This window comes from Lonchura striata, chromosome 1, assembly GCF_050655825.1.
Source record: "Lonchura striata isolate lonStrDom1 chromosome 1, ASM5065582v1, whole genome shotgun sequence".
NCBI classification, from domain to species: domain Eukaryota; kingdom Metazoa; phylum Chordata; class Aves; order Passeriformes; family Estrildidae; genus Lonchura; species Lonchura striata.
The window spans coordinates 104,765,635-104,792,500 of record NC_140703.1 but is presented as its reverse complement, the minus strand read 5'-3'; the positions used below and the strand labels follow the sequence as shown (position 1 = coordinate 104,792,500).

The 26,866-nt window shown below is 39.3% G+C and overlaps 1 protein-coding gene across 2 annotated transcripts in view; it reads right to left on the bottom strand.

The window, feature by feature from the left end:
- PHEX (phosphate regulating endopeptidase X-linked) overlaps positions 1 to 26,866 on the bottom strand; it is a 99,851-nt gene that overhangs the window by 40,906 nt on the left and 32,079 nt on the right. For both annotated transcript variants that reach the window (XM_021552941.4, XM_085559662.1), the window contains 3 exons: positions 23,096 to 23,189; positions 18,386 to 18,514; positions 14,835 to 14,936 (listed from right to left, as the gene is read on the bottom strand). In XM_021552941.4, the coding sequence (XP_021408616.3) occupies positions 14,835 to 14,936; positions 18,386 to 18,514; positions 23,096 to 23,189 (325 nt within the window). The remainder of the gene's footprint in view (positions 1 to 14,834; positions 14,937 to 18,385; positions 18,515 to 23,095; positions 23,190 to 26,866) is intronic.

Genomic DNA, 26,866 nt, shown 5'->3' with positions numbered 1-26,866 from the left:
CTTCAATTTCTCAATCTCATTTCCAACCCAAAGTCATAATCCTCCATTTGTGACATCACAATTAATTGTGGTTGAGATAATTAAGATGTCACAAACAGAAGATAACAACTTCAGGTAGAAAATTAGCAGCAGGAGAAGACGATCTCTTTAGCAAGAAAGATCCCATTGTCATGCAAATTGCCCTAGTAATAAAAAAATCAATGGAAGAAAAATGCTGAATGGAAAATATGAAATGAGCCAAATTAACTCTCAACAGAATGTTTCCTCACTTTGACAGAAGGTTCAGTAGTCTTTCATGATATTTTAAATGCTGTGGTAGGGAGGGAGAATAAAAAGCCAGGAAAGGAGCAAAAGTCAGCCGCAAGTTTGTATGTAATCTAGAGCGTCTGAGTTTTTCCTGGTGGTGTTGTCAGGTCCAACCAACTGAACTTTGCAAGGAATCAGAAAATTTCCTTTACTATTTCCCATGTTTCAATACTACTTAAAACTAGCTTTGGAAAAAGGAAAGGCAAAACCCAACATTTTTCATTTCTGCTAAGTCAGCTACTTAAACAAATCAGGTGTATCTCAAATGTTCTGCATGAGTTCATTATTTGCTTTGTGACTTTCACATTTGATGTTGTGAGACTGAGATTTCTAAGCGTGAGAACAAAATAGTCGGACACTATGAGACCATTTTATAAGGGCTATATAAAACCCTAGTAAATAACAGAGTGTGTCGAGATTTTTGAAAGCAACCTCAAAAGGTAATGCTGCTTTTAGTACTTTAATGCTTTGTCAATGTCTAAAACTGTCTGTATTTTGTGAGATTAGATAGATAGATAGATAGATAGATAGATAGATAGATAGATAGACAGACAGAAGGGGAAATGTTATATTGTTGCATTTGTTACTTAAAAGGCATTACCACAATATGTGTGGTTTAGAGATCTGAGCAAATAAGACACAAAATTGATGCTGACAGCGAAGGTTGTTTGGCTCCTGGTTAGGTAAACTGTTTCCTATAGCCAAAGCAAACCATCATGAGAGAACATAGGCGGCCTTCTGAAGTCCTAGGGAATCCCTCTGACTGGGATTCTTCCTAGAAGCTTTGCATCAGGTGCAAACCTTTTCAGCTGAGCCCAGCACATGGCACAATTTATTTACACAGCTGACAAGTTAGAAAGTGTCATAATGAGAACAGGTTTCTAAATTTGCATGTTGGAAGTCTTGTTTCTGTGCCTATTTTTCTGTTCACTTGTGTAATATTTAACAGCAGTTGGGAGATTCCTTATTTATATAGCACAAGGAAGTGGAAAACTCTTCTACAGCTTGCTTACTTTTTGATAATGATGTCATTATTTTCCCCTTGATAGGATTAAAAGTATATATAAGAGACCAGCCTTCCAGGAGGCAAGCACAGGGAGTCAAATGAAATGTGACAAATGTACAGGAACCAGCCATGTGGCAATTGCACATGAATCCACCATAAATCCACCATGCACAACTTTTTATGGTTTAAAGGCTCATTTAACTCCTTTCTCTAATTTGCATATTAAACAGCCATGTGTGCAGGAAGAAAAGAGGAGCTGGGGTATTTCCCCCAGGCACCATTAAGCACTCAGCCTGGGTGTTGGGTAAATTAAGGAAGCTCATTTCTGCAGGGTGCTTTAGGGTAAATCATGATGACTCTTTTCCATCCCAGCAGCCAGAGGGAGCAGGCTCTGGGGCAGAGGAGCCAGAGTGGGATTACTTCCACCACTCCTTTGCATGGAAGTTCCCCCACTGACTTCAACACAACTGGGATTTTCCCACCAGTTTTTCTGTCACAGCGAGAGCATTGCAAGTCAATTTCCTACATGGGCAAAATAATAAACGAGCTTTCACTCTCTGCTTAACACCCTGCCAACGTGGGAATGCACACGTGTCTCAGCACTCCAAAGCAGCCCAGGTTCCAGACTATTCAAATTCTCATTTGACAACCAAGCATGTGAGCATCCTGAGAGCTTTTTTGTCTCTCAGAGTATGACTTGGATATTTTATATTACAGTAAGTACTGACATATTTTACTTACTTTAAAGAGAAAACAAAACAAAACATATATCTCACAACAAAGTTTTATGAGTCTGACAGAGATCTTCTGTATATTAACTTGACTCAATAACTTTGTGAATATCATTTTTAAGCTTCTAAATATATAAAAAATTAATACAATTACAGTTCACTGAAAAAAATTAGCATGAAATACATTGTGAAAGCTAAAATAATTCATGGCAAAGTAATGTTCCATTTAATTACAAAGATTAATTCAGCCTTTATATTTGTGCCCAGTCTTTTCATTTTTCATTGAGAACAGACGATTCAAGAGCCATCTGGTAAAACTGCTGCATAAATATCACTGCATCTATCTAGGGTTTACATACGGAAAAACTAGAAAAATAGAATGATGGATCTTGGCAAAACACAGTTAAGTTCCATCACAGGACTAAAGCCCAATCCTACAGATGTCACTAGGAAATCACTACTGACTTGAGTGAGAGATGGATTGAGCTCACCCTAATTATGCACAGTATTTCCTTTGTGGGAAAATGAAATATCAGGGATTTTCACATTGCCAACTACAAAGGAAAGTGAAGTGGCAACTTAAACATGAACACTTGGTCTGAAGTGACAATTTTTAACAGTACTTGATCTGCGGTGAACTGTCTAATCCATACTCAAGAATATCATTATTTATTTTTAGAACTTGGCTTAACTGTTCTATTTTTGTTGCATAACTGTCCTCATTTTGTTTTGTCACAGTAATAGAAGCTGTGTAGACTTTTCAAGAACTGGTGTTTCATTTAATAATAATTCACATTCCACCATTTCACACTGCACCATAACCATCCCCTCTGTATTACAAGAATTGTTTTGAAAGCTCTAAAATAATTGCTAAAATAAGGAAGACAGAATCACAGCTATTATTGCCTCTTGGTAATAGCTTGAGGCCAAGGTCAAAGAAAAAGTAAAATAAATAATCAAGTGACTTGTGTGAATAATGACTCTCATGTACACATAAAATTGCTTTCACTTAAATACACATTATGGTTTCAAAAGTAGCTGAATCCATTTAACAACTTTGTGCTGCCAAATGGAAAAAAAGTCCTAGTCCTTGTCCTTCTCCCCCACTCCTCTCAGCTCTGTCCATAGTTCTTCTCATGCTGCCTGCACCCCCTGCCTCCAAAGGCTGCCTCAGCTTCTCAACACATCTTTCTGTGGGACCACTTAACACACCAATAACAAGGTGGAAATTTAACCAAGATTTTCCCAAGCTAATTTTCTGCCAGATCACTGGGCTGAACTACTTACTACATGGAAAGACCCAACAAGTTCTGGAACTTTTACAAGCCAAGTGCTGGGGACACATGATGTGACAAAATGGAGAAGGGTTATGTGGTACAATAGTTACCTCCTCCTCCGAATGATCTTTTGAAACCAAAGCCTCACTCAGACAAAACTTGCTGGCAAGACAATGCTATTTAGTACACTTAAAAATAACATACCATACCTTATAATCCTAGGAAACAGAGAGGAAAAGGGACACAGCAATTCCTAAGACAACTGTTCATTGAGATTATATGTTCAGTCATAATAACTACTATTCAGCAAGACAATATTATTATTACACACCATAAAGTTTAAAGCATCCAGAAGTTTAGTAGGACTACCATGGACAAAAGAGTCAGAAAAAGCAACAATGTACATCAGTGCTACTCTTTTCTGTTCTAAATCCATTCTGGCTCTCTGGAATACAAAGATTCACTCATTGGTTCAAGCACTGTGATGAAAGTTTCACTAGAATTAACCTTTCAGTTTAAATGGATCCCACGTGAAATTATTATTTTTTTAGCAATAGAAATGGATTAAGTCAGAGAAAGTGTGAAATTAGCATTTTTATTTCAGTCTTATATAAACATACTAATTGACTGTGATATTTTCATAAGCACAACTCCTCAGTTCAGTGCAGCACTACAATTAATAGACCTAGTCATATTTTCTCCTTCAACCAGAAACTCATTCTGCTTCTCACTTTGCTTTAATTTTGCTTAGAAAAAACAATTCTTTGTCCATTTTATTTTAATTCCAGATTTCATTTGCAACCTCTGTATGACAATTAGCATGATTCCATTATGTTATAAACAGAATATTATATGTAAGAGACATATATTCTGTCTTTCGCAAACAGAGCATCATATCTGCAATACCTCTATTTGTGGCACACAGAAAATATTTTCATCTTTGAAGATGTAAGTGCACTTACACTGCAGATCAGCACAACTGAGTTCCTGGCACAGGATGTGTGTAACTGCTAACTATTCCTGTCCAAAGCACCTGGGTGAGTTTTAAGGGTCTTTGGATTGTCAGTGGAGCTGGAATGATGCCCATGGACCAGAAGAAAGGATGATGCCCAGATATGCAAAATGCCTCAGCTATGGCACCACACCAGCAGTGACAGGTCAGCTCCAGTGTGGGGGTCCTGTGTTGGATTCCTCTCTGCACACCTGTGGATCACCTGGGGCACGACTGCACCAGGGTGTGTGGAGAGCTGGGAGCTCCTGCAGTGGCACTTCAAACAAGCCAGAAACTAAAGTGTTGTGCTCTGAAGACACAGACTATCATTAGTATCATGTTGCTATATAGTTAGATATAGATATAGATTATATAGATGTAGATGGTATATATAGATATAGATATATAGATAGAGATATATGTCCCATGGTGTGTGCTGCTAAACTGCCTTTGACAGGGCTCATGCCAAGCTAGGCTTGGACTCTTACTTAGGAGTATGTGTAAATCCATACTCTTCCTGCCTTTATTTTTCAGGCAACATTCCATGTTTTCTAATGTAGCTATCTCTGAAAACCAAACAACCAAACACACTCCCCCAACTCCAAATTCTCTTTGTGTTTTGAAATTAACTTAAATATCTTCACTGATACAATTTTGCACCAGGATCCTAAGGATTTGCAATAGCAAAAAAAAAAAAAAAAAAAAAAAGCCACCTTTGGTTGGTCTTTGTCACATTGGCGAGCTGCAGAAATTATTATATTCTATAGAAACTCCTTCCTGGAAGTGAAGGAACTCCTTCACTGCTAACCCCCAGAACACCTCGTGAGTTGACCCACACTCCCATGTTCATGCCACTTCTTGCTAGAAACACACCCACCTTGATCAAAAAATATTTTCTGCTGTTTTGTTTTAGCTCTAGACAAGCAGCAGGCTTAATAAACCCCACTGTGCTAGCAAAATAAAAGTCCCCAGGGATCCAAAAAACTGTGCTGAGATCTCTGGCACAGGATACTGAGAGAGCGGCAGGCTCAGAGATCAGGAAAGGGTGAGGAAGCTCTCTCCCCATCATAACTGTATGGGATTTTATTTACCACAGCATTTCTTTTCCAGTTTTATGCAAAACTCTGAATAACCTGTTCCAGAAAGGGACAACTTCTGACCTTAGTCTCTGCTTGCATCACTTTACATTCATTTAACATTTTCAAGGTTAAGCAAAGGTGCTGAGCAGTTTTTTTAAAATAAAGAATAGCATGTGAAAAATTCCCTTTTCATTTCTCATTTCACAAGTGAGTTTCAGCTGCAGTCTTGATGCAACTGAAACCAGACATGGTAGAGACCCCTTTTAACACTACTCAAACTAAAATAGTGACTGAGAACTTAAACACCAGTAGTACTCATGACTTGCATGTTTTATCTGAGGAGGAATTCCTTTTGCTTGAACAGGGACCTGACCAGCACTGTTCCAGTAATATATGGGGGGAAAGCAGATGTGTACATAATTAAATACATAGGCTGCAGAACACAGAAAAAATATACAGAAAATCCTCTACTCTCTACTCAAGATCAAATTCCTCTCTATTCCAAACCTTTACATATTTTTAGTTTTAAATAAATTATATCTAGTTATTTTCACATTGATAAAGCTCATCCCATATGCAGAAAATTGAGCACAAGACGCTTCACAGCTCCCTCACAAATTTTGGCAGCTGAGGAAGATTTTACTCTTAGCTACAGCATCCTGGCTTCTAAAAGGCCACTAAAGGAACAAATTCCTCAGTCGGATGAGCTGCTTGTGATATAGTTCCTTTATGGGTAAACTCCAGCAATACCAGTACCTGAAGCCATTTAAAATCTCACAACTTTGCTTCAGACCCCAGTGACTGGTACAACATCTGAGCAAGATGAAGTGCTGCTGGTTCACGCTCCTGGCTCTGGACAGCTCCATGGTGGGGTCCATGGTGGGGTCCCAGCCCCACCCTGCCCTGCTGAGCTCCTCACTCACTCCCAGCCAGCAGGCAGCTCTCTTCAGTGAGCATTTACAGCACATGGAGATCACCACAGCCAGGAAAAGCACTTTCATTGCAGAGAGAGGCAACGCCAAGCACATACCTGGGCATGCCCTTGTAAACTCCTCCACACAGAGAATGGCTCTCCTGCACCTCCGTATCTGCTACTGCTGAGCTGGGGGACTACACTTTGTAACTGTACCTCTACAGAAGACAGGTTTATTTGTTAAAACAACAAAGATAGTGAAAGTTAAAGCTGAAACAATCCAAGAGTTTCACAGGTGGTGGAAGATGTCTAGCTCTTTGGAAGAATTACTCTGTCATTTAGCATAACGATGTTTCCATGTTGCATTTCTGCTATAAAACCTTGCGATTCACCCTGGTCCCTGAGCATCTGCAGGTGTCTGTCCATCTGTCTCCCTCCTATTTCAAGCATGAGATTTGTCACAAGTGTTTTGATGTTACACACCCATTCTGGCCTTATGTAGTCGTGGCTGATTCTGAAAAATGACAGCTGTGAGATCAGGGTTAAATACAATTTCCTCTCCCTTCACCTGTTTTCCACTATCTGTTTGCACGGTGCTCAGGTTATTAATGGAACTGACATCCCTGCACAACTGAGTGAGCAGTAGCAGCAGCCAGATAACAAGGGAGAAGCTGACAGCAGCAATCTAACCCCAGAGATAAGAGATAAGCAAACATGCCATGGCTATTAGTTTCAGCTCTGGCCAATGGAGAAGAACATCTCCTGTGGTTACAGATCCAGAAGGCCCAGTCTTCCTGGGAAGGTTAAATTAAATTCAGGATGTGATAGCTGATTCGTAGAGTTCAAAAATTAAAGTTTGTGATGAGAAATAAATATTTGATGTAAAACTAATATGAAAGAAAAGGGGATGTTAATCTGATAGAAAGTGAAGATTTATTTTTATTCAGCAAAAACCATGGAACACTTCTACTCCAGAAGGAAAATACCATTCTCTGTTTCTTCTAGGTGAAAAAATGTTACTCTAAAAACTGGCATTTTCCAAACAGCTATCTCAGGAATGATGTAGGAGTGGCAGCCTCAAAATCCTGACCAAATTCCAAACTAGGTAAGTAGGACAAATTTTAAAATCCATTACATCATTTCTGAGAAGCATCTACTTTCCTTACAGCTTCCTATTGAGTTGTCCCCTTCTTTTCATATATCCATGCACATGATAGAAGAAGGAATGAGCTGTTCAGCCTTAAAAAGGGATGACTGAGAAGGAACCTCATCAATGCCTCTAAGTATCTGAGACTGTCAGAGGATGAAGCCTTTTGGAGGCTCTTCTCAGTGGTGCCAAGCAATAGGACAAGAGGCAGAAACTGATACACAGGAAGTTCCACCTCACCATGAGGAAGAACTTTACTGGGGAAGTGACCAAACACTGGAACAGATTGCCTGGAGAGGCTGTGGAGTCTCCCTCACTGAAGATGGTCAGGAATGATCTGGGCACATTCCTATGCCAGGTGCTCTGGGGTGACCCTGCTTGAACAGGGACGTTGGACCAGATGACCCCACTGTGGTTCCTTCCAACCTGAGCCATGCTGTGATTTTGTGAAAAATGAGTTAAACCAGGAAGATAAACCTCTAGAGATAAATATAATGCACAAAGGAATTGCAGACATGTTGGAAAAGAGTTAAAATGTGACTCTGCCTTTTCCAAACTTCAACACATTCCAACCTTATAAGGAGATTGGCTCAGTGCTCCCTGCAATGCAACCACTACAATGCAACCAGGCCCTTGAATGTTTTGCATCCAGACAGAGACTACCCTAATTTCAGAATGCTGACTTCCACAAAGGAGAAGTGTGGCTAAGGTTTAGTTGGCACTCAACAAAAGTACACTTTCCAATTAATAAATAGGAAGGTGGTTTCAAGAATATTTGAATCAAACTTTCCAGTAAAACCAGTAAATTAGAAAGTCATCAGTCACCCCTATGGCTTTTGAACAGGAATTAAGTGTATGACTGAAATTAGAGTCTTTGGAAATTCCTCCTGCTTTTCTGAAGTATGTTTAGCAGTTTCTGTGAGTGCTCTGAAGCAGTCTTACATTTTGTGAAGTTCTCTGACATCCTTAAAGCAAAGATATAAAGTCTTCTTAAAGGAACATGTAAAATGTGTTTTGCAAGCTTTAGTTTTGGAACTCCATCCCTCTAACCAAATATTTTTCTATCAGCTTTGTGCTGGCTTTCATTCTAGAAATAGCCATTGAAATCGGAGGCACTGAGTCTCAGGGCTGGTTCCACTGTCATATTTTCGAATTAATTTTCATAGGATGGGTCCACAGACCCCACAAAACTCAAAAGGCATTTCTAATTTTTTGCAGAACACCCAGTAACCACATTCAAGACTGGATGATTTGTCAGCTTTGTGCAAAGTAGCTTGGCATTAAGCAAGATTAATTTCAGCTCCTGAAGCTGTGGTGCCTGGCCTTTTTGTCTGGGCTTCCCTCAGGTCTCAATGAAATGTTATTTTTCAGAACTGTATCTAGTCTTGGACAGTCTATGTGAAGAAAAGCAGGAGGCTTCTTTCTCCCAGTATGTATTGCTGTGCCAAGACTTTACAGAAGCAAGAGTGAGCACAAAAAGAGAATATGCAATGATAATTCTCTGGTTTCTTCACTACCATAACATAGGAAAAGACTTTCAGTCAAGCAAAAAGACATTCTTTTTACCCACAGAGCACTGTGAGGCAGTGGGGCTCATTACTTTGGGAAGTAGTGGATGATGAAAATTTTTGTGGGTTCAAAAAGTCATTAGATAAACTCACAGGAGGAAAATATGAATAAATACAAAGACACCACTTCTGGCTCAGGATGAAAGTGAGCTGCAGTTCGTCAGAGGCCAGGAAAGGACAGTGGAATGTGTCCCTTTATGCTCACCCTGTCCTTGCATTGACTTTAAACATCTGCTACTGTCTGGCCACTGTCCGAAGCAGCCACTGGACTCTGCTCTGAGTAGTGTCACTGTCATGGCCATAGTGAAATCACCCAAATGTGAGCGAGAGAGAGACCAAGGAGAACTGGGAAAGGGGGTTGTGGTTCTGATAAGTGACAGCAGAGCTGGACAGAGCCAGCAAGTTCTGGCTGGGAAACAAATAGCTTCAGTGGGATAACCCACAGACACCCATTCTTTAAAGTACCTATACTTTGTAAAATCAGGGCTTGTACAGATGGCTCTCGATTTCCTAAGAGCTATTGGCCCAAATTACACTGTGTTGTCTAGGGAGGTTTGCTTTAGATCTCTGAAGAAGCAGAACAAGCCCTGTAGGCTAAACAAAGGTACCTAACACTGCCCGAGAGAGCCACCTATAGCTAGGTACTGATGTTTTGCTCCTCTTGACTCAGCCTTCAGACTCAGAGATGTGGAGAAAACAAATGTTGCATATACAACTTCCTTAGAAATAAAGCAAAGCAGCAGGCAAGTTCAGGAGCCAAATGATTGCACAGTGACCTTGGGATTTGTGCTCCATGACTTAAGGAGGTTAATAATGTTACAGAAAAATCTTACTAGAGGAAAAACAAGCTCTTTTTTGGCTTATCATCCATCCTTTAAAAATAGTGCTGCAAAGCAAAAGAACTAACTCCCAAATAGGAATTTATTCCTATGCCATAGCCTAACAGGATATTTTACAAGAGAATTGCAGAATTTAAGAAAAACCTCTCTTTTGAAGCCTTCAGTTAAAGCCAAGAACAAAGGACATTTTAGGAAGGAAAAATAGTGATTAATAAAATGATGGTTCCTGCCCAGGAGTGGGAATAATTTAGCATGTCAGTGATGATCTTCCATTGAATTATCCTTTGAAGAGCAGAAGCAATAAATTACCGTTTTAAAAAAGTGAGTCCTCATCACACATCAATGTTACATCAATGGAGTTTCAGTTGTGGGTTCCCCCTTTCCCCTGTGGCTCACCATGCCAAAACACAGCTGTCAATACCATTTAGCCACCATAGCTGGCTGCATTCTGCACCTTCATTGTAGGGGAAACAAAAGGGTGTCCCTTCTCTCCTCCACCCCTGCAGTCCTGCTCAGAGGCTGTGGTGTGGCCATGGGTAATTCACAGAACATGCATTTGAAGAGTGTTGTCGACACATCCTTGGGGCTGCACCCAGTTGAATAATCTCTCTGTTCTGCAAATAAGGGCAAAATGTAATGACCCTTACAAAAGGGAGACTAAAAGGACAAGAACAGAAACCTGTTTGGGGTGTTTATTTGTTTAGCAGAACATTCCACTGAAAATTCGGGGGGTTAACAGACATATTGAAGCAAATTTGAGATGATAGTTAAATACAGTCAATAAAGAATAGAGCAGAAGAATAAGGACAGGAGAGAAAACATCACCACAGCTCAGAGCCGAGCGCTTCTCTCGGGCTCGGAGCTCCTTTGGAAGCAGCGTGAGCTCCATCCAGAGAGCCAGGTGAGAACTGCACTGAAGGCAGAGCCACCTCACCCTGCCAGAAACCTTTTTTGTCCTTTGCAGATGGTCAGGCTTAAATTCATCTTTCGATCACAGAAAGAAAGGAATTGAAGGGAGAGAGAGAGGTAAATTATTAGATGTTATCTCATTATATTGTTTTGTTACGAAAGGAATGTCAAACCTTAACTCCAAACTACACAATAGCTAAAGAGATTATTCTCAGATATCAAGGCAGCAAGACAATTGTTCCCTGTGTCACATGGAGTAGTAGATTTGATCCTTTAAACATCAAATTAGTAGTGTCCCCTCTGAGTAACATAAAACAACAGGACAGACACAAAGAGTCGACGACATAGTGATTAGATAGAGCTGACAGGCTGCCTAAAGCAAAATTCACAAATAGTTTCTACCAGAGGGTCTTTCGTAAGTCCTTTGGAGGTCGATGGCTCCTTTGATTGCAAAACATCAGGCTGACAGCAAGGGATACAAATTTGGCCTCAGCCAAGCACAAAAGGTGGCCATCAATCAGAAAACAGGAGGCAAAAAAATACACAAAACAGTGAGTATCTGAACCACAGAGATTTGCAATTAATTCTCTTTCAAATCTGCCATGTCCTTTACATTACAATGTTGTCATCTAAAGAGACAATCACCACAAGGCTTTCTATGCTCATTGTCCAGACACACAGATCCCATATTGACTCTCTTCTTCTTTCAGGAAATGAGTAAAAAAATAGTTAATGACCCAAATATGTCTGGAATTAAAGAAAAACGAAAGGAAATTAAACAGATCACATGGGGCAGGCTCAGTAAACAAAACCACTGTCAGGTTTCTGCAGTTAATTTCTTTTCAGAGAATTTGAACATTTCAAAAATAAAATGTGATTAAAAATACAGGGGATGAGCAAAATATCTGAAACAGTCATTTCCATATAGGATATAGTTCTGCCATGGAACTTAGAGCAGAACCTCCAATCTGCACTGCTACAAGCATATGACAGTTACTAATGAAAACATAAATGACCACAACATCCTTTACCTAACTAATAGCATCCTTTCTTTACTTAATTGATAGAATAGAATTAGAACGTTTCAGTTGGAAGGAAGAACATCTTGCCCAACAGCTAGACCACCTCAGGGTAACCAAAAGTTAAAGCACAATGTTGAGGGCATTGTCCAAATGCTTCTTAGACACAGGTTTGGGCCATTGACCACTTCTTCAGGAAGTCTTTTCCAGTGTTTAACCACCCACTTGGTAAAGAAAGGCTTCCTAATGTCTAGTCCAGTCTCTTCTGAGGAAGTAGCTTTGAACTGTTCCCACACATGCTGTCACTGGACCCCAGGGAGATGAAATCAGCACCTCCCACTCCACTTCCCCACTTCAGGAAGATGCAGAGGTGGCCCCTCAGACTCCTTTTCTCCAAACCAGACAGCCCCAAAGTCCCCAGCTGTTGCCCTGCACCCTCTCTCTCCCAATTTATGCTTGGTACCTAGTGTTTCTCCATCCTGGGTGCAGAGTCCAATGTGTGGATGACATTTATTGACAAAGAAACTTTTACAGATCTCTATAATAAAGTAATAGTGGGGTTTTTTTGACCAACCAATCTCCCTCATAAAATTCATGCTTGTCTGTGCTGCTTTATTAAAGCCTAAGTATTTAAAAAGTAACAGCAGAAAGTGCTAGGCTCATGAGATTTAATTAGAATAGTGTAACAGATTTTGAAGGTTCTGCTGTATTATAAAACTTAGATTTCCCCTGTGAATTATCTGACCCTACATGTAATGAATCTATTTCTTGAATTAAAAACATGCTCATCCAAGAGTTCCAGGACAAACAGAAGATCTATCATTAACAATAAGTAATATTTAATAAACATGCACACACTCCATGACTGGAAATCTACCAAATGTCTCTCTAGGCTCTTTCCTTCCAGCCAAGTAGCTATTTCTGTGGATCTGAACTTAAACTTGTAGACGTAAGCCATATCACATAATCATTGCTGCAGTATCTAAGGCATTACATAACACTCATGTCTTATAAGTTTGACTTTGTTCCTATGTCAGCAAACTCTGAAAAGGTTTTTCAGTTCAGTGAGAATTATTTTGAACCATTGGCTATACATTTGATAGTACTATGGCTTGTAGTATTGTATTTGTTGTACTTATGGAATTTAGTTTGCCATGCATTGTTCAGCCCAGAGTCACCCCACTAACTTCAAAACCTTCAATGACATGTCTAAATTGGGAGCTTCCAAAATCTGTCAACAGAGGGAAACAGCCATCTCTACCCACCAAAGAGCTAGCCTACCTTCTGCTGAAAATCCTCCTTAAAATGGGAAAGGGAGAGCTTTTTTTAGGAGTTCATTGGGTTTTGGCAATGTTTGTATTGTTCCCTGCTGAAAGGCAGGTAGTAAAATTTGAACAAAGTCACTAAGCATGTTGTTACATAGAAATATCTTTATTAAGGAAATAATTAGAAAATTTTCCTGTTCTTATTTTGCATCAATTTTAACAAATATCTAAATTACAGATCATTATATTTCTAATGGTATTTCTAGCAAAAAAAAAAAAAAATGCAACAGCTAGGAAGAAGTAATAACTGCAGCCCATTTACCACCAGGTTAGCAGGAAATAAATGTCATTTTACTATTGTTCTCTTGTTATAGAGCTTATCAGTGCATTTATGCAGCTCTATTTCATTTGCACGTATATGAAGAGCACTGCTGTATAAAATGTAAATGGACTGCATATGGAATTTAAATCTTTCCAATGATAAAATTGCTCAACAGCCTGACGTTCCCCTGTCACACAGCCCCCTGAATATCAGGCTAGCCCAGAGATCCGAGGCTTTGAGGGGAGGAATATCAGGAGATGGCAAAGATTTCCAAAAGAGGCTCTTACCCCAGATATGTTGGTTCAGCTCTCTTTATTCTGTGTTGTCCATGTGGAGAGCGGGGCAAAAGAGAACAAACAGGAAATGTCAGGGGTCTGTATAGACTTTGGACAGGGTGGGCTTCCCTGGCTCTCCACCAACCCCATTGGGGCAGGAAGGAGGGGTCCAGGGTTATCTGATCAGAGTCACAGGGTCCCGGGGAAGGGGGCACAGAGTGCCCATGAGCTCACTGTAACAACAGCCTTTTCATTAGAATTACTAAAAAATTTGAAGTTCATGTTTGCTTTTAAATGAAAACACTGCTGTTTTTATTCAAGCACAGAGAGAAGGAACAGTTCAGCTGCATTTGCCTCTCAGTTTATTCAAAAGAGGATGCTTACTAATTCACTGATATCCCATTGCCTCAATAAATAAGGACACAGACCTACACAACACACTCCACTTGTCTTTTTATACACCTCCTCCAATTGCTGCTCTGGGGGCAGAGCTCTGCATCTAGACAATCTTCCTTTCCACTCATCACATGCTGTAAATGGGAGAATAGGGTGAAAAGGAGGTTTGAGTACATCCTCTGGCCTTCACCTTTGCCTCCTGCAATTTATTGTGACTTTATCTGAAAGCAATCAGGACTAGTGATACCATCCTAGATTATAACACTTTATAACTGGCATTATTCTGTCAGGAAATGGATATTCAGCTGGGATTGCCATTACACTCTCAAAAGACAGCTCTCAAGTTAGGCCTCCCACCACAGCACTGGAAAAACTGTGAAACCTGAATTATTCTCATATCCCCTTCTAGGCTAGATCCTCCATCTTCACAGCAAATACCCTTGGCTAACACAGGTAGTTTAGACACTGTTTTCTGTCTATAGATTGCTGTGTCCCTGGGATCCCAGGCAAGGTAAAAACTTTGTCAAGAAAAGCCAAATCTGATATAAGCTCATACTCTATATCAGCCAGAGTCAGACAGGGAAAGATGGACGCAAGGAAAGAAGAACAAGGTAACAAAAATAACTTCAGCAGAGAAGCAGGAGCTCAGATGGCTTGGTGTCCAGAAAAACAAATGTGTCCCTTCACAAAGAAAATGATCAGTAAGCAAGCGGAACTGCAAATACTGTTATTACTCAAGTCAAATTTTTATCATAACAGGATTTTACTTATCCAACATTTGTATTTATTACCTTCTCATGGGCTTTTCTTTTTGTTTCAGAGTCCATCCAGTCGTTCTCCTTTTCTAACATGTCAATAAAAGCCCAGCGAATTCCTTCTGTCAATTCCTCCATCTGCAAAATATTTAGTAAATCCATCCCCAGTAAAATATATCATAGCAGAATCATTGTAAGGAAAGGTTTGGTGTATGTAGGATGGATAGATTTGTTTAGACCACAAATTATTGCAGATCAGATGGTATCAGCTGTGTTTCTTGAAGGCTAATTTCTGCTTTCTCCAGTACTAAGACACTTCTGAAGGTAAGTTTTTTTCCATCTTCATTCCCTTCTGACATCACACACCCCATTGATTGCTGATCATTTCATGTCATATTTGTGAGAATACCTATCTTGAAAACATAAAAAACACTAAGAGATTTGCAGTCCTTGGGGAGATTTCTGTCCCTTAGGTTCTAGATCACTGGCCCATGCAGAAAGAGCCAGCTGCAAGGCATTTGTACAAATAAAGCCTTTCCTTCAGAGAGAATGTCTGTGGTCTGATTTGGTTTATCTGAGACTGAGATGTGCCTTATTAATGCTGGCAAAGAACTGAATTTGGGCTGACAGCATCATCAGCCAAATACAAAGCAGTATCCAAATATTTAGCCTGTATTTAGCTGCATTTGTGAAGCATTGCTACCCTGTACTTACTGCAGGGAAAGAGGCCCTGGCTCACACCACTGAACAGCCTTAACTGCTTCTGTGGTCCTGGACCACCAGTGACAGCTTGGATCTGTGCAAAACTGGGTAAACCCACAACCATTTTGCTCAGCTGCTTCTTCAGACACCTCTGCACAGCCAAGCCCGCATCTCAAGCCATTAAAAAAATAATAATAATAGGACTGTTCAGTGAGTATTCACAATAAGAAAACACTGAAATGCCAAAAAATTGGAAAATAATGGCTAAGATATGCGTTATATGAGTCTAAAGAGCCTTCATTCCTATGGATCTGTCTGGCAGCCCAGAAAAGTGTATGCAACCAGCTGTGTCTGTTTATGTCAGCAGATGAACCCCATGACAGATAGCCATGGGAATGCTGTGAGAGTGAGGCAATGAGAGAGATCCAGCCATTGACTGACTCCTTTAGCACAAACCAGAGTTGAGACAGCACAAGACTTGACAGATACCCATTAGATGAAGACTTATTGGAACTTTGTGTTATCAGTTATGTTACATTTAAAAATAATGAAAATGTCAAGCAGCAGAGATTTGTATAATCTTATTCTATAAATCTAGTAGATCTGAAATGTCATTATAAGCAGGGACTAAACCATCAAAGTAACATTACTTTTAGCTAAATTGTCATTAATGCATCAGATGAACATTTTAATCTGGAACTGTCCTTTATTTGTGGTGCAGTCAGAAGAAATGTAGCAAAGTTCCTTAGATTATTCATTTTTTCCTACCCTTTTCAAAAAACATTTTCTTATTTTTAGAGGCAAAATGGGACGGAGCAGGTCTAGCATTAAATATGACTAAGGAGTAAACTTTCACAGTAAACTGCATCCCAGGAAATAGGTAACTTGAAGATATTGATGGCAGAGCACTGACTCAATTAACTTCATTCACTAATGAGGTGAACTCCCTGTATTTGGAGGTTACAAGTTCAAACTCAAGCTCTGCAGCTGGGCCCTGGTGTATACTTAGGCTTTATGCAGCAGCTGTAGCTGCAGGGGGCAGGGGCAGAAACCTATTCCTGCTATCAAAGTTATTACTGAAACTGCTCAGGCGTATCTGTAAAAAACACTGCAGGCACTCTGAGTTAGAAGCAGTGCTATATTTAGACACAAATAATGTCTTTCTTGATAAAAGAAGTATCTAAGGTATGAAACATCAATCACAAAACATGGGGGGGAAAGAATCCATATTATCCGTAACTCAGGATTTGCTTATCATAGACAGATATATGCCATAAGCCAGAAAAAAAAAAAAAAAAAAAAAAGAAGAAGAAAAAAATTGTACAAATAAGAGTACTTTACTCACATGCTTTCTTACTGCTTAAGAAAGAGAAATAGAACTGAAAACCAATGAAATGAAAATGATAACACCACAAATTATTAACTTGAAAAGCATACTTCTAAATGAAATGCAATGAATTTCATCTGTGTGTAATTTTATCTCCATGGGTTTTTCATTTAAGACTGAATTTTGTGACCTACACTATGAATTTTATATGCATTTCTCACTACAGGTGCTATTGCGAATTCAGACTTGATAATTTTCCAAAGCCTTGGTCTAAAAGGAATGTGCATACTAAGAAACATTCCAATTAACTTGCATTTCAAGAGAAACTCTGCTCTATCTGCTTCTCATAATTTTTCCTCACATATGCAAATATGAGTGTCCATCCCCTCCATAAAGTGTACATTTCTTATACTCCTACTCTTCCTACTTATCTGTGCAGGATAACGTACTGCATATGCCTGGAATATTTTTGCCACAAAATGGCCAAATAGCACATTACAAACTGGATCAAGAAAAAGGAGATAGATTCCTCGGAGAGGAAACTCCAGTTGAAGGCAAATATGAAAAGAAATGCAGAACCTGGGAGGGAAACAGATGACAAAGATTTGGACAAGTCAAATAAGTGTGTGCTTTCTAAAATGGAATCCTTCCTTGAGAAAGAAGTCTAAACAGATTAAGCCAGACAAACTCAGGTTACAGAGCCAGGGCAGTGCAAGGCTTTCACAGAGCTGCTGCTCCCAGCACAGGGTGCCATCTCATTTTTCCTAAATGGTTGTGCCTCTCCTGCATGGAGAGCTAAGTTCAATGACTAAATGAGTCAATTTGAAACTGATTACTGCTGAAAAATCAATGGCTGCAAAAGCAGATATTGGAAAACTTTGTAAGAAAAGCATGAACTGAAAGTAAGTAATAAATTATTGTGAAGGGTAATTAATTATTTGAATAATGAAAATTTTAGAATGAGGATGAACATCTTTCTAGACTCAAAGTATGAAAGAATATTTCCTTCCACTGTTCAGCAGAAAAGATTTGAATCACAGATATAAACTCTCACTATGTGACTCTCAGCTTCCCTCAGTTTGGGCCAGACATCAGTCACATGTTTCTTGCTCAGATTATGGGTGAAGCAGTTACAGCCTGAAAGAGTAATCTTAAAACAGAGAAATCTCAACCAGTTTTTTGATTAGTCAGTAAAAACTTTACCATAATAAATTATATTATTTATACTAAACCATTTCTGATCAATACCCCTCATTCTGTTCCTGCACAGCCTGGCTGTAACTATTTGCATAAATCATCAGTGTTCAACCTGGTTTTGGACTGGCTGCTTATTTGTCTGAAGGACAAGAAAGGAAAGCAGGGGCAGTGCCCAGATGGGCAGAAAGGCAACACTTCTTCAAATTCATTCAATTTTCTCCTAGTGTTTTGGGGTTTTTAAATTCAATGAAAACATTTTCAAGAATCTTCTCTTTTTAAACTTTGGTCTAACATCAGAGGCAATTTGTGAGGATGAAACCACTAGCTGAAAATTTCCAGACAGAGACTGCAGAGGACTCACCATCTCTTTCTTGTCTTCTTGAAAATGGGCTTTCACAAACATCTTACCCACAACATAGGGGAGGGCATTTTCTACAAGGTCCACACATTTATCCCACTGAGGCAACAAAGTTGTAGTCCCATGGATCACCTGTTGACAGGAGCAAGTATTAGGCCATAACATCATGCTGTTTAAGGAGAATCCAAACACAGTATAGGCCAAAGCATGCTTGTCAAAAGGCCACCAAAAGGAAACAATAATGATACTATACAGTTATTTCTCTTTTCATCCAATGCTATGACAAATATTTTGAACATCACAAAATACTTGTAAGATTTTAAACTTCAGAACAGTACAATGGTAGCAGTGATTTAGACACTAGGCTTAGAGAATTCATGCTTACTTGGGACTAATCTTGGTATTCTTTCTGTGTGAGAGACAATTTCCTCTAGAAAAACCCTGCTGTGAGGTATCTCCTGAAAACATTTGCCTCTCCCCTGACAGGGTGAGATGCCTAGGGAGATTGTCCTCATGAAAATTGGGTTAATCCTTATGAAATACCTCCTGCAGAGCCCTCCATTGCCATGAACTAATGACATCTAACACAGATGGGTACATGTTCACACCTTCTTGTCATTTACCTGTCCAACTACTTTTACAGCAGTTTGTATAAAATAGTAAAATTGCTTTCAGCTCCTTTCCCAAATGGAACATTTTCAGGAGAGAAGAGGTTTAAATAATCAAGAACACAATATGTTTGTCTCCCCCCAAAAAAACAGTCACTCTGTTGCAGTAGAAAGATGTCGTTAGAACAGCTTGCAAGTTTTACTAAAGGAATGGTAATAAATACATTCTTTCAGGCTCTGATGATGTCACCATAAATTAGAAACAGTCAAGAATGGTCAACACAACAAGGAACAAGGCAAAACAGAACTCAAGAGCATTTGCTGCCTTGGTTTCTGTTTCTTACAGGGAGAATGTTATTACTGTGGGTGCTTAGCTAGCTAACATTATATTGCTTATCAAGATGGAGTTTGTGTAAATAAATCCTGCATACAAAGATAGGAGATGAGTCCATGTGAGCAACAAGCAGTGCTGACTTAAGAATATTTTGTTATTTTTCAATGTTAGTTTCAATGTTCCCTTTCCACTTAGGGAACTTCTTAAGCTTTTCCACAGAGAACAAGCACAATTCCAGTCTGGACATTAATACCTGACAGCTGTGTAAAGGTAGAGTATAGTCAGCATCAGACCAGAACAGGTGGAATAGAGATTTTGGCCTCTCATAATTTATAAAAGCCTCTTAAGCACCAATTTTGCAGTTTCTTAGCTCTTTCTTTTTCCCATTATTCTCCTTCTTTGAGCACAAGATTAAATGTCCAGCAAAATGAAGGGTTTGGATTTGTCTTTTGCCAATAGGAAAATATTTCATTGGAAAATTCCAGAGCAGCTTAACCCTCAGCCATTGAAGGTGAGATATTTTGGTAGTTCAAAGATCGATTTTTCCCTATCATATTGGCTGTAATTAAGCATAATCAATGACTCACACTTAAATACACTAGTGAATTGCATTTCCAAGTGCTTTTTATTAATACTGTATATACAGTAATAGATTTTCAATGGCGAAGAGTACATTGCTTCCAAAAGAACTCCTATTAGTCAAACCAATGCACAGTAAGGTGATATTTTTTATAAACAGAGCCAAATTTGACAATCGACTCCTTTTCCAAATTCTTCAACCTTTATACATAACACAACAAAACACTCAAAAAAAGATAAGAACAAAAGAGAAGAAAATTTCTCTCTGGGGTCAGAGTAAACCTGAAATGAAGATTTTTCCTGACGCAGGGGGAAGAAGGGGAGTTATGGCATTAGTCATCAGAGCTTGAAATTTCTTCCAAAAGCTGTGAGTATGCATCAGCCATAGAAATAGTCAGGAGACAGAGCTGGCTTTTATACAGTGACATACTATTATTACAACATAATAATTATTATTATTTTGATGGAGGCTTGACTGTAAGGAGGACATAAAGGCAGCACAGGCTGTGAGACCAATAAAAATAGAGTTGAGAGGAATAGATTATATCACACAGCTGGTTTATTGATATTTATTTCACAACAGCAACAGGAACTCCCTCAAATGGTGCTCCTAATATTAATGTACCACTCTAAAACACAGTACTTCAGGTAGTAACAGTGCCTATAAATAGCAGGTTTCAAGCCCTCCCAGTCAATTCAGAACTTCACGACACAATTAACCAACCTCTTCCCCAGGTGCCACTGCACATTTACAAGGTCTCAAAGTGCCACTGCAGAGGAGATGCTGATAGTTGCTGATGTGATACTCAAAGCACTTTCTCTAGAGTCAGCAGGTTTGTCCTATTTCTAAACCTGAAGTTTTTTTTAAAGTCTCATCATGTACTTTTCCTTCTCCTTGCAAAGATTATAAGGTCTTGGTGCCAAGATTTCTACATACAAGGTATAAAAGCCATCAAAAGAAAATGAGAATCTGATGAAAAAAAAATAGTCTGCTTATGATGGTTGAGGATGACTGAATTAACAAAATGATGAATGTATAAATGCATCTTTTCCTTTAAGGGTCACTGATTTATCTCATGGTCATATCTTTTTAGTAGTAATTAAATGTATTATTCACTTACTTGGCAGAGGGGTTGGTGGGTCCTTTTTATGATCCTAAAGTGCCTCCAGTTCTCCATCCTCTGACTAGATAAATCTATTCAACAATAGAGTAGTCCAATGCCTTGGACTCCATTCCTCATGTCCTTTCTATTGACCTGTGAAGTCTACACCCATCTACGTAGCCAGTATTGTTTAACTAATTCATCAGTGACTTGGAGGAAGGGGCAGAGGCCTCCTCAGCGAGTTCACTGAAGACTCAGAGCTGGGAGGAGTGGCCGATACCCCCCGAGAGCTGGGCTGCCCTTCAGAAGGGAGACAGGCTGGAGAGATGGGCAGGGGAATGGCCTGAAATTCAGAAAAGGCAACTGCAGGGCCCTGCACTGGGGAAGGACAAGCCCAGGCACCAGCACAGGCTGGGGTGACCTGCTGGAAAGCAGCTCTGCAGAGAAGGGCCTGGGGGTCCTGGGGGACAATGAGCTGCCCATGGGCCAGCAGTGCCCTGGGGCCAGGAGGGCCAACGGGATCCTGGGGTGCATCAGGGAGAGCCCTGCCAGCAGGTCAGGGAGGGGATCCTGCCCCTCCACCCAGCCCCTGTGAGAGGAATCTGGAGTGCTGTGTCCAGTTCTGGGCTCCTCAGGACAAGACAGACACAGAGTTCCTGGAGCAGATCCAGTGAAGGGAAACAAGGATGAAGAGACTGGAACATCTCTCTTATGAGGAAAGGCTGAGGGAGCTGAGCCTGTTCAGCCTTGAGAAGAGACAACTGAGAGGGTAGCCCATCACTGTTTAAGAGTATCTGCAGAGGAGGTGCCAAGAGGATGGAGCCTTTTGGAGACTCTTTCCTGTGATGCTGAGAAATAGGACCAGAGCCAGAAATTGATGCACAAGAAGTTCCACCTGAACATGAGGAAGAATTTCTTCCCTGTGCAGTGGCCAAGCACTGACACAGATTGCCCAGAGAGGGTGTGGAATCTCCTTCACTGGAGATGTTCAAGAACCATGCGGTACAAATTTGTCACTGTGGTTCTGACAGCCAGTTTCTCATATCTTACATGAAGAAAATAACATCTTTAACAAGACTATTTTGAATATGATCTCAGAAGTAAAAGAAGTTGCCTTCCCTGTGCAATTTCCATCAAGCTATTGGAATTTATTTTTAGGTATGTGATCAACTCAGAATTATTCCACTATTACTCAAAGCAAAACAGTATAGGTTCTTTAATTAGTCACCTGCATGCCTCACCAGGGAGGACAGAACACCCACACCTCCTGCACCTTGCCAGCCTCCTGTTGTCAGCCAATTTGCATAATGGCAAAGTTCACCATCCAAAGTGGCTTAGACACAAGACAAAGAACCACTCAGTTTCAGTTTCATCCTTGGTTTACTTAAGGAGCCCTCACACTGCCCACACAATTACCAAGGTGGCTTTCTATTCAGGGTTCACTTAATTAAATGTATGTGTTTTACATAAATGCCCCTGTTACTGAACAGATAATTAGTTCTGCTCTCACAGCTTGTAGCAGTTTTCTGGTTCTTCTGCAACCCCAAGCTGGAAGGCACCTGATCATCTTCTCTCTGGAAATGGCTGGGTATCCTTTTGCTAGAACTCATGCAATGACATTAGAGCATGGGAGAGCTTTGAGCAAGCTTCAAGAAAGTGAAATGCTAGACTTCAGTTTTAGTACAGCTGTATTCACAAATGGGTAAACAGTAGTTTTCAAAAATTTCAGGTTTTGGTCAAAAGGGTTTGTCCTGAATGTCACAGTACACATAACCTAATTCAAGTTTCTGCAAAAGAAGACTAAGTTTTTTAAGGGGAGGTTTCAAAACCTCTTTAACATAATCTAAAAGACTTTTTTGTTTTAGTGTCATATAAGTGTCTTAGTGTCAAACACAAAAATATGTGTATCAAATACAAAAATACATATGTCAATTGTTTTAGAGTGTGTCTTAAAAAAAAAAAAAGTTTAGTCAATAAATTAATCCAGCATGGAAAACATTTTGTGTTTTGCAAAGGTATAAGCAACTATAAGGGAAACCAGCACTGTAAACAGTAGGACCCTTGTAAATGCTATGAAAGCATAACTTACCCGAGCAAATTCCAGCCATCGATACTGAAAACGTCTGCTGAGGTTAAATAACCTTGAATAAACCATCCTCCATACCAGGTAATTGGCAAGAGTCCTGTTAAAGCAGGCATATTTTTATCAGACATGTAAACACCTATGATGTACCACAAAGCACTCACAGAAATAGCTCCACAAACGTTTTGCCCGAATGCTGGAAACTTCACCTTAAAAATTAATGATCGATGGCCAAATTGATAAGTCCCAATTACATAGAATAATCTGTATGATTTCAGCTATTTAATATATAATTGGTCCATGATAACCATCTTCTAGAGATTATTTATGACAGGTCCATCAGCAAGTACATAATTTTTAGGTAATGTTTTTTTTCAAAAGGCAGCTTTCATTTTCCTTAGAAGTGGCAAGAACTGTGTTATAATAATAGTTGCATCAAAGTTCTATCCAGAGATTAACTAGTTTTTCTTTTGTAGATCAAAGTGAATTTTATCTCCCCTCATTAGTAGGACACACAAATGGTAACAGAATAGATAACAGTGCATCCCATAGACACTCTCATTATCCCATAGTTGTATCTTTCATTAGAAGTTATCAATATGCTTTGAAAACTTATACTATTCACAAAGTTATTAAAGTTTTACCATTCCTATTTTGTCAGATGGATAATTGAAATACCAAAAAAGAGAAGTATCAGTAACAAAAATCTTATAAGAATTGAGGCTGAGAGATCAAGGAAGAGCTTGTTTAAAATTCCCAGGAGATCTGGCATCCATGTCCCTTTTCTAAAACTTTGGGCACCTGATTGGAGGATTTATCCAGCCTAGACTGATCTCTCTCCATGTTCAGCAGTGACTGTATAAGCTAAAAGTGCATTCTGAAATACACAATTCAACCTCAGTCTCAAAAGAAGTTCAGCAATGGCTTACACTTACTACTCTCATCTTCTTTTATACATGACACATTTTTCAAGGATAGTCATTGCTTCAAAGCTTTCAAAACAAAATAGGATATTCAAATGTTATTTGTTTCCCACTGGAATACACATAACATTTTTGTCAGGCTTCTGTGTAGATAGGAAAATGGTTTCTATGCAACTGAAGGTGCTGTTATGGACTGTCTGAACAACTCCCCCATCTCTAAAAATCCCATTTCTGCAATCTCCCATTGCCATAAGTGTGGGGCAATGCAGCTGTTGCTGCAGTGTCACTCCATTAGCTTCACCAGAGACACATCCCAAGCAGCTCCCTCCTCTGAATCAGAACAGCTTGGGAACACACTCTGTGGGCTTGCTGTCTTGACAGCAGCATTTGCTTGAGACATCACTTCAGTTTTGCCTTTAACCAAGCTCCAGTCCACCCACACAAAGCCTTCTGCTCAAGATGTGTTGTTGCATCTCTCACACTGGGTGTATTCCCTTTTTTAGTACACAGATATATTCTATAGTGCACCTAATAATTGTAAAACATAACTGAAAAAATATTTTTAGCATGCATAATGTACATTTATAAGATAGTGCATGTCACAAAAGCCAAAACAATTAGCTCTGTTTAAATAATCACACCATTTTAAGATAATGTTTAGGAACATTAAAAATTAATTTCAACCTAAGAATTGCCACAGAGTTCAGATTTTTTCCCTTAACAAGTTTCTGACAATGTGGAATTTTCTCACTCAATGACAAGAGAAGCATCCTAAAAGCACTCAGCTCTCACTGTTTTGGTAAATGACTCGAACTCCAGAAACCTCACGACAATCTGCCTCAGATATTTCAGCAGAACTGAAGAATATCCAGCTGTAGTGACTTCTGCAGCATTTATACAAATCTTACAGATTAAAAGGTTAAAGATTTGTTTCCAATCAAAAGCCGTAGGTAAAATCCTTACCTAACTCAATCACTATCACATCGATTATGTATTACAATTTGATACTTAATCACAAAACCAAAATCAATTCTGTCTTTTGTGTACTTGTTTTCACACAGCAATGCTTGTCCTTATATTTGAGTTGGGGAACCTCTCTCAAACTGGTAGTGAATGAAAGACTGAAATTTATAAAGGCTGGGTCTGAACAGGTGACTTATTGAAAAACAGTAATATCAACAAGAATTCAGAAATGTTTATGTCAGGTATAAGTCAAGAAGGGGGATCACAGTTGCAGGAAATATAATTAATTGGAGATTATTTTAATTTGGGAAGGAAAAGGCTGACACATGCTAAAACCAAAGCTGTCTGATGAGACAGTAATAATTCCAGATTGTAACCACAACAGAACCACAATACATTAAACAACAGGGGGGTTCCACTTGAATGCTTATGAATTGGGGATGGGCAACAGGTGGAAAGGTTGAGGGGGTTTGTTGTCATGTTTGAAGCCCAGTGTGCTTTAGTTTGTTTTTCAAAACAAAACAAAATAGTAATTTATCTGAATTTGTTTACTTATTTGGGAAATTATTATTTTACATTTTGGGCTAACTATGCAAACTTCAAATCATTCTATTATTTTCAGCTGGCTTAAAAACTGACACTTTTTGCTGATAAAGTTACTACAGTGCAGATCTTGGGGTGATTTTTATCTTAATTTCCCAAATAAATTCACTGAGGCACAGAGAAGTTGATCTCTACACATTGAGAAAATTCAGTAGACAAAAAAAACAAAAATCCTCTCTGCTCTTTCGATGAGACCAGACTATTTGTTGCTGTAACCTTTCAGAAGAGTACACTCTATTTTAACTTCCTTTAAATGCCCGTTGCAGAAAGTGTAGGCTCACTTCTAACCAGTATGACCCTTATTCTGACACACACTCCCAAAGGAAGTGGTAGAGAGATCGTTTGCTGGGACAGTTAAAATTATACCAGTACTTATGAATATTTACTAAAGTACTTTCTGTCCTGTCTGAGAATAAAGTAGGTTGCTCATGTAAAATTCTGTGAGTTTGCAATATTTTAATCAACAGACATGGTAGCAATTAAAGAGGACAGATTTAATATGAGATAGGTGAGAAAATTAATTGACATTTTAAGAAAAAGATCCTTCACAAATTTTAGATCTGTTTGAAAATTCTATTCAGAATTGAGTCACGAATCAAATTATAAGTACTGAAAAAACTTTTGCCTCTATTGCTAGAGGCAGTAATTCAAGGCAAATTATTATAACTTCTTTGATTTTTCAGATGCAGACTAAGACCAGAGAAGAGATCCAGTGCCTCCCACCATCTCTGAAGAAAATTCCTCATATACTATATGAATTAGAGTTCTCAATTAATAGTCCCATATTGCAAAGATATGGGAAGATAAGACAAGGGAAAAGGGGCCTACAAGAAAGCTGGAGGGACATTTTACTAGAACATATAGTGATAGACAAGGGAGACTGGCTTTAGACTAAACAAGGATGGATTTATCAGCTATTAGGAGGAAACTCTTTACCGTGAGGGAGATGGGGCACTGAACAAGTTGCCCAGTGAGGCTGTGGATGCCCCATCCCTGAAAGTGTCCAAGGCCAGGCTGCCCTTGCCCTTAAGAGTGTGTCATGACAATGGGCTCTAAGCAGCCCAGCCTGTGCAAGGTGTCCCTGCCTGTGGCAGGGGTTCTGAAACAAGGTAACCTGTAGGGTCCCTTCAATTCAAACCATCATATGGTTCTATTAAACTAATTATGCATTCTGAGCTATGAGAATGATAAAGCTGCTTCTTTCAACAGCTGCAAGGATCTCCAAAAAGGATGCAATTTAGAGTATCCTATCTATGGCTCCCATAAAGCACCAGCACACCGGTAACAG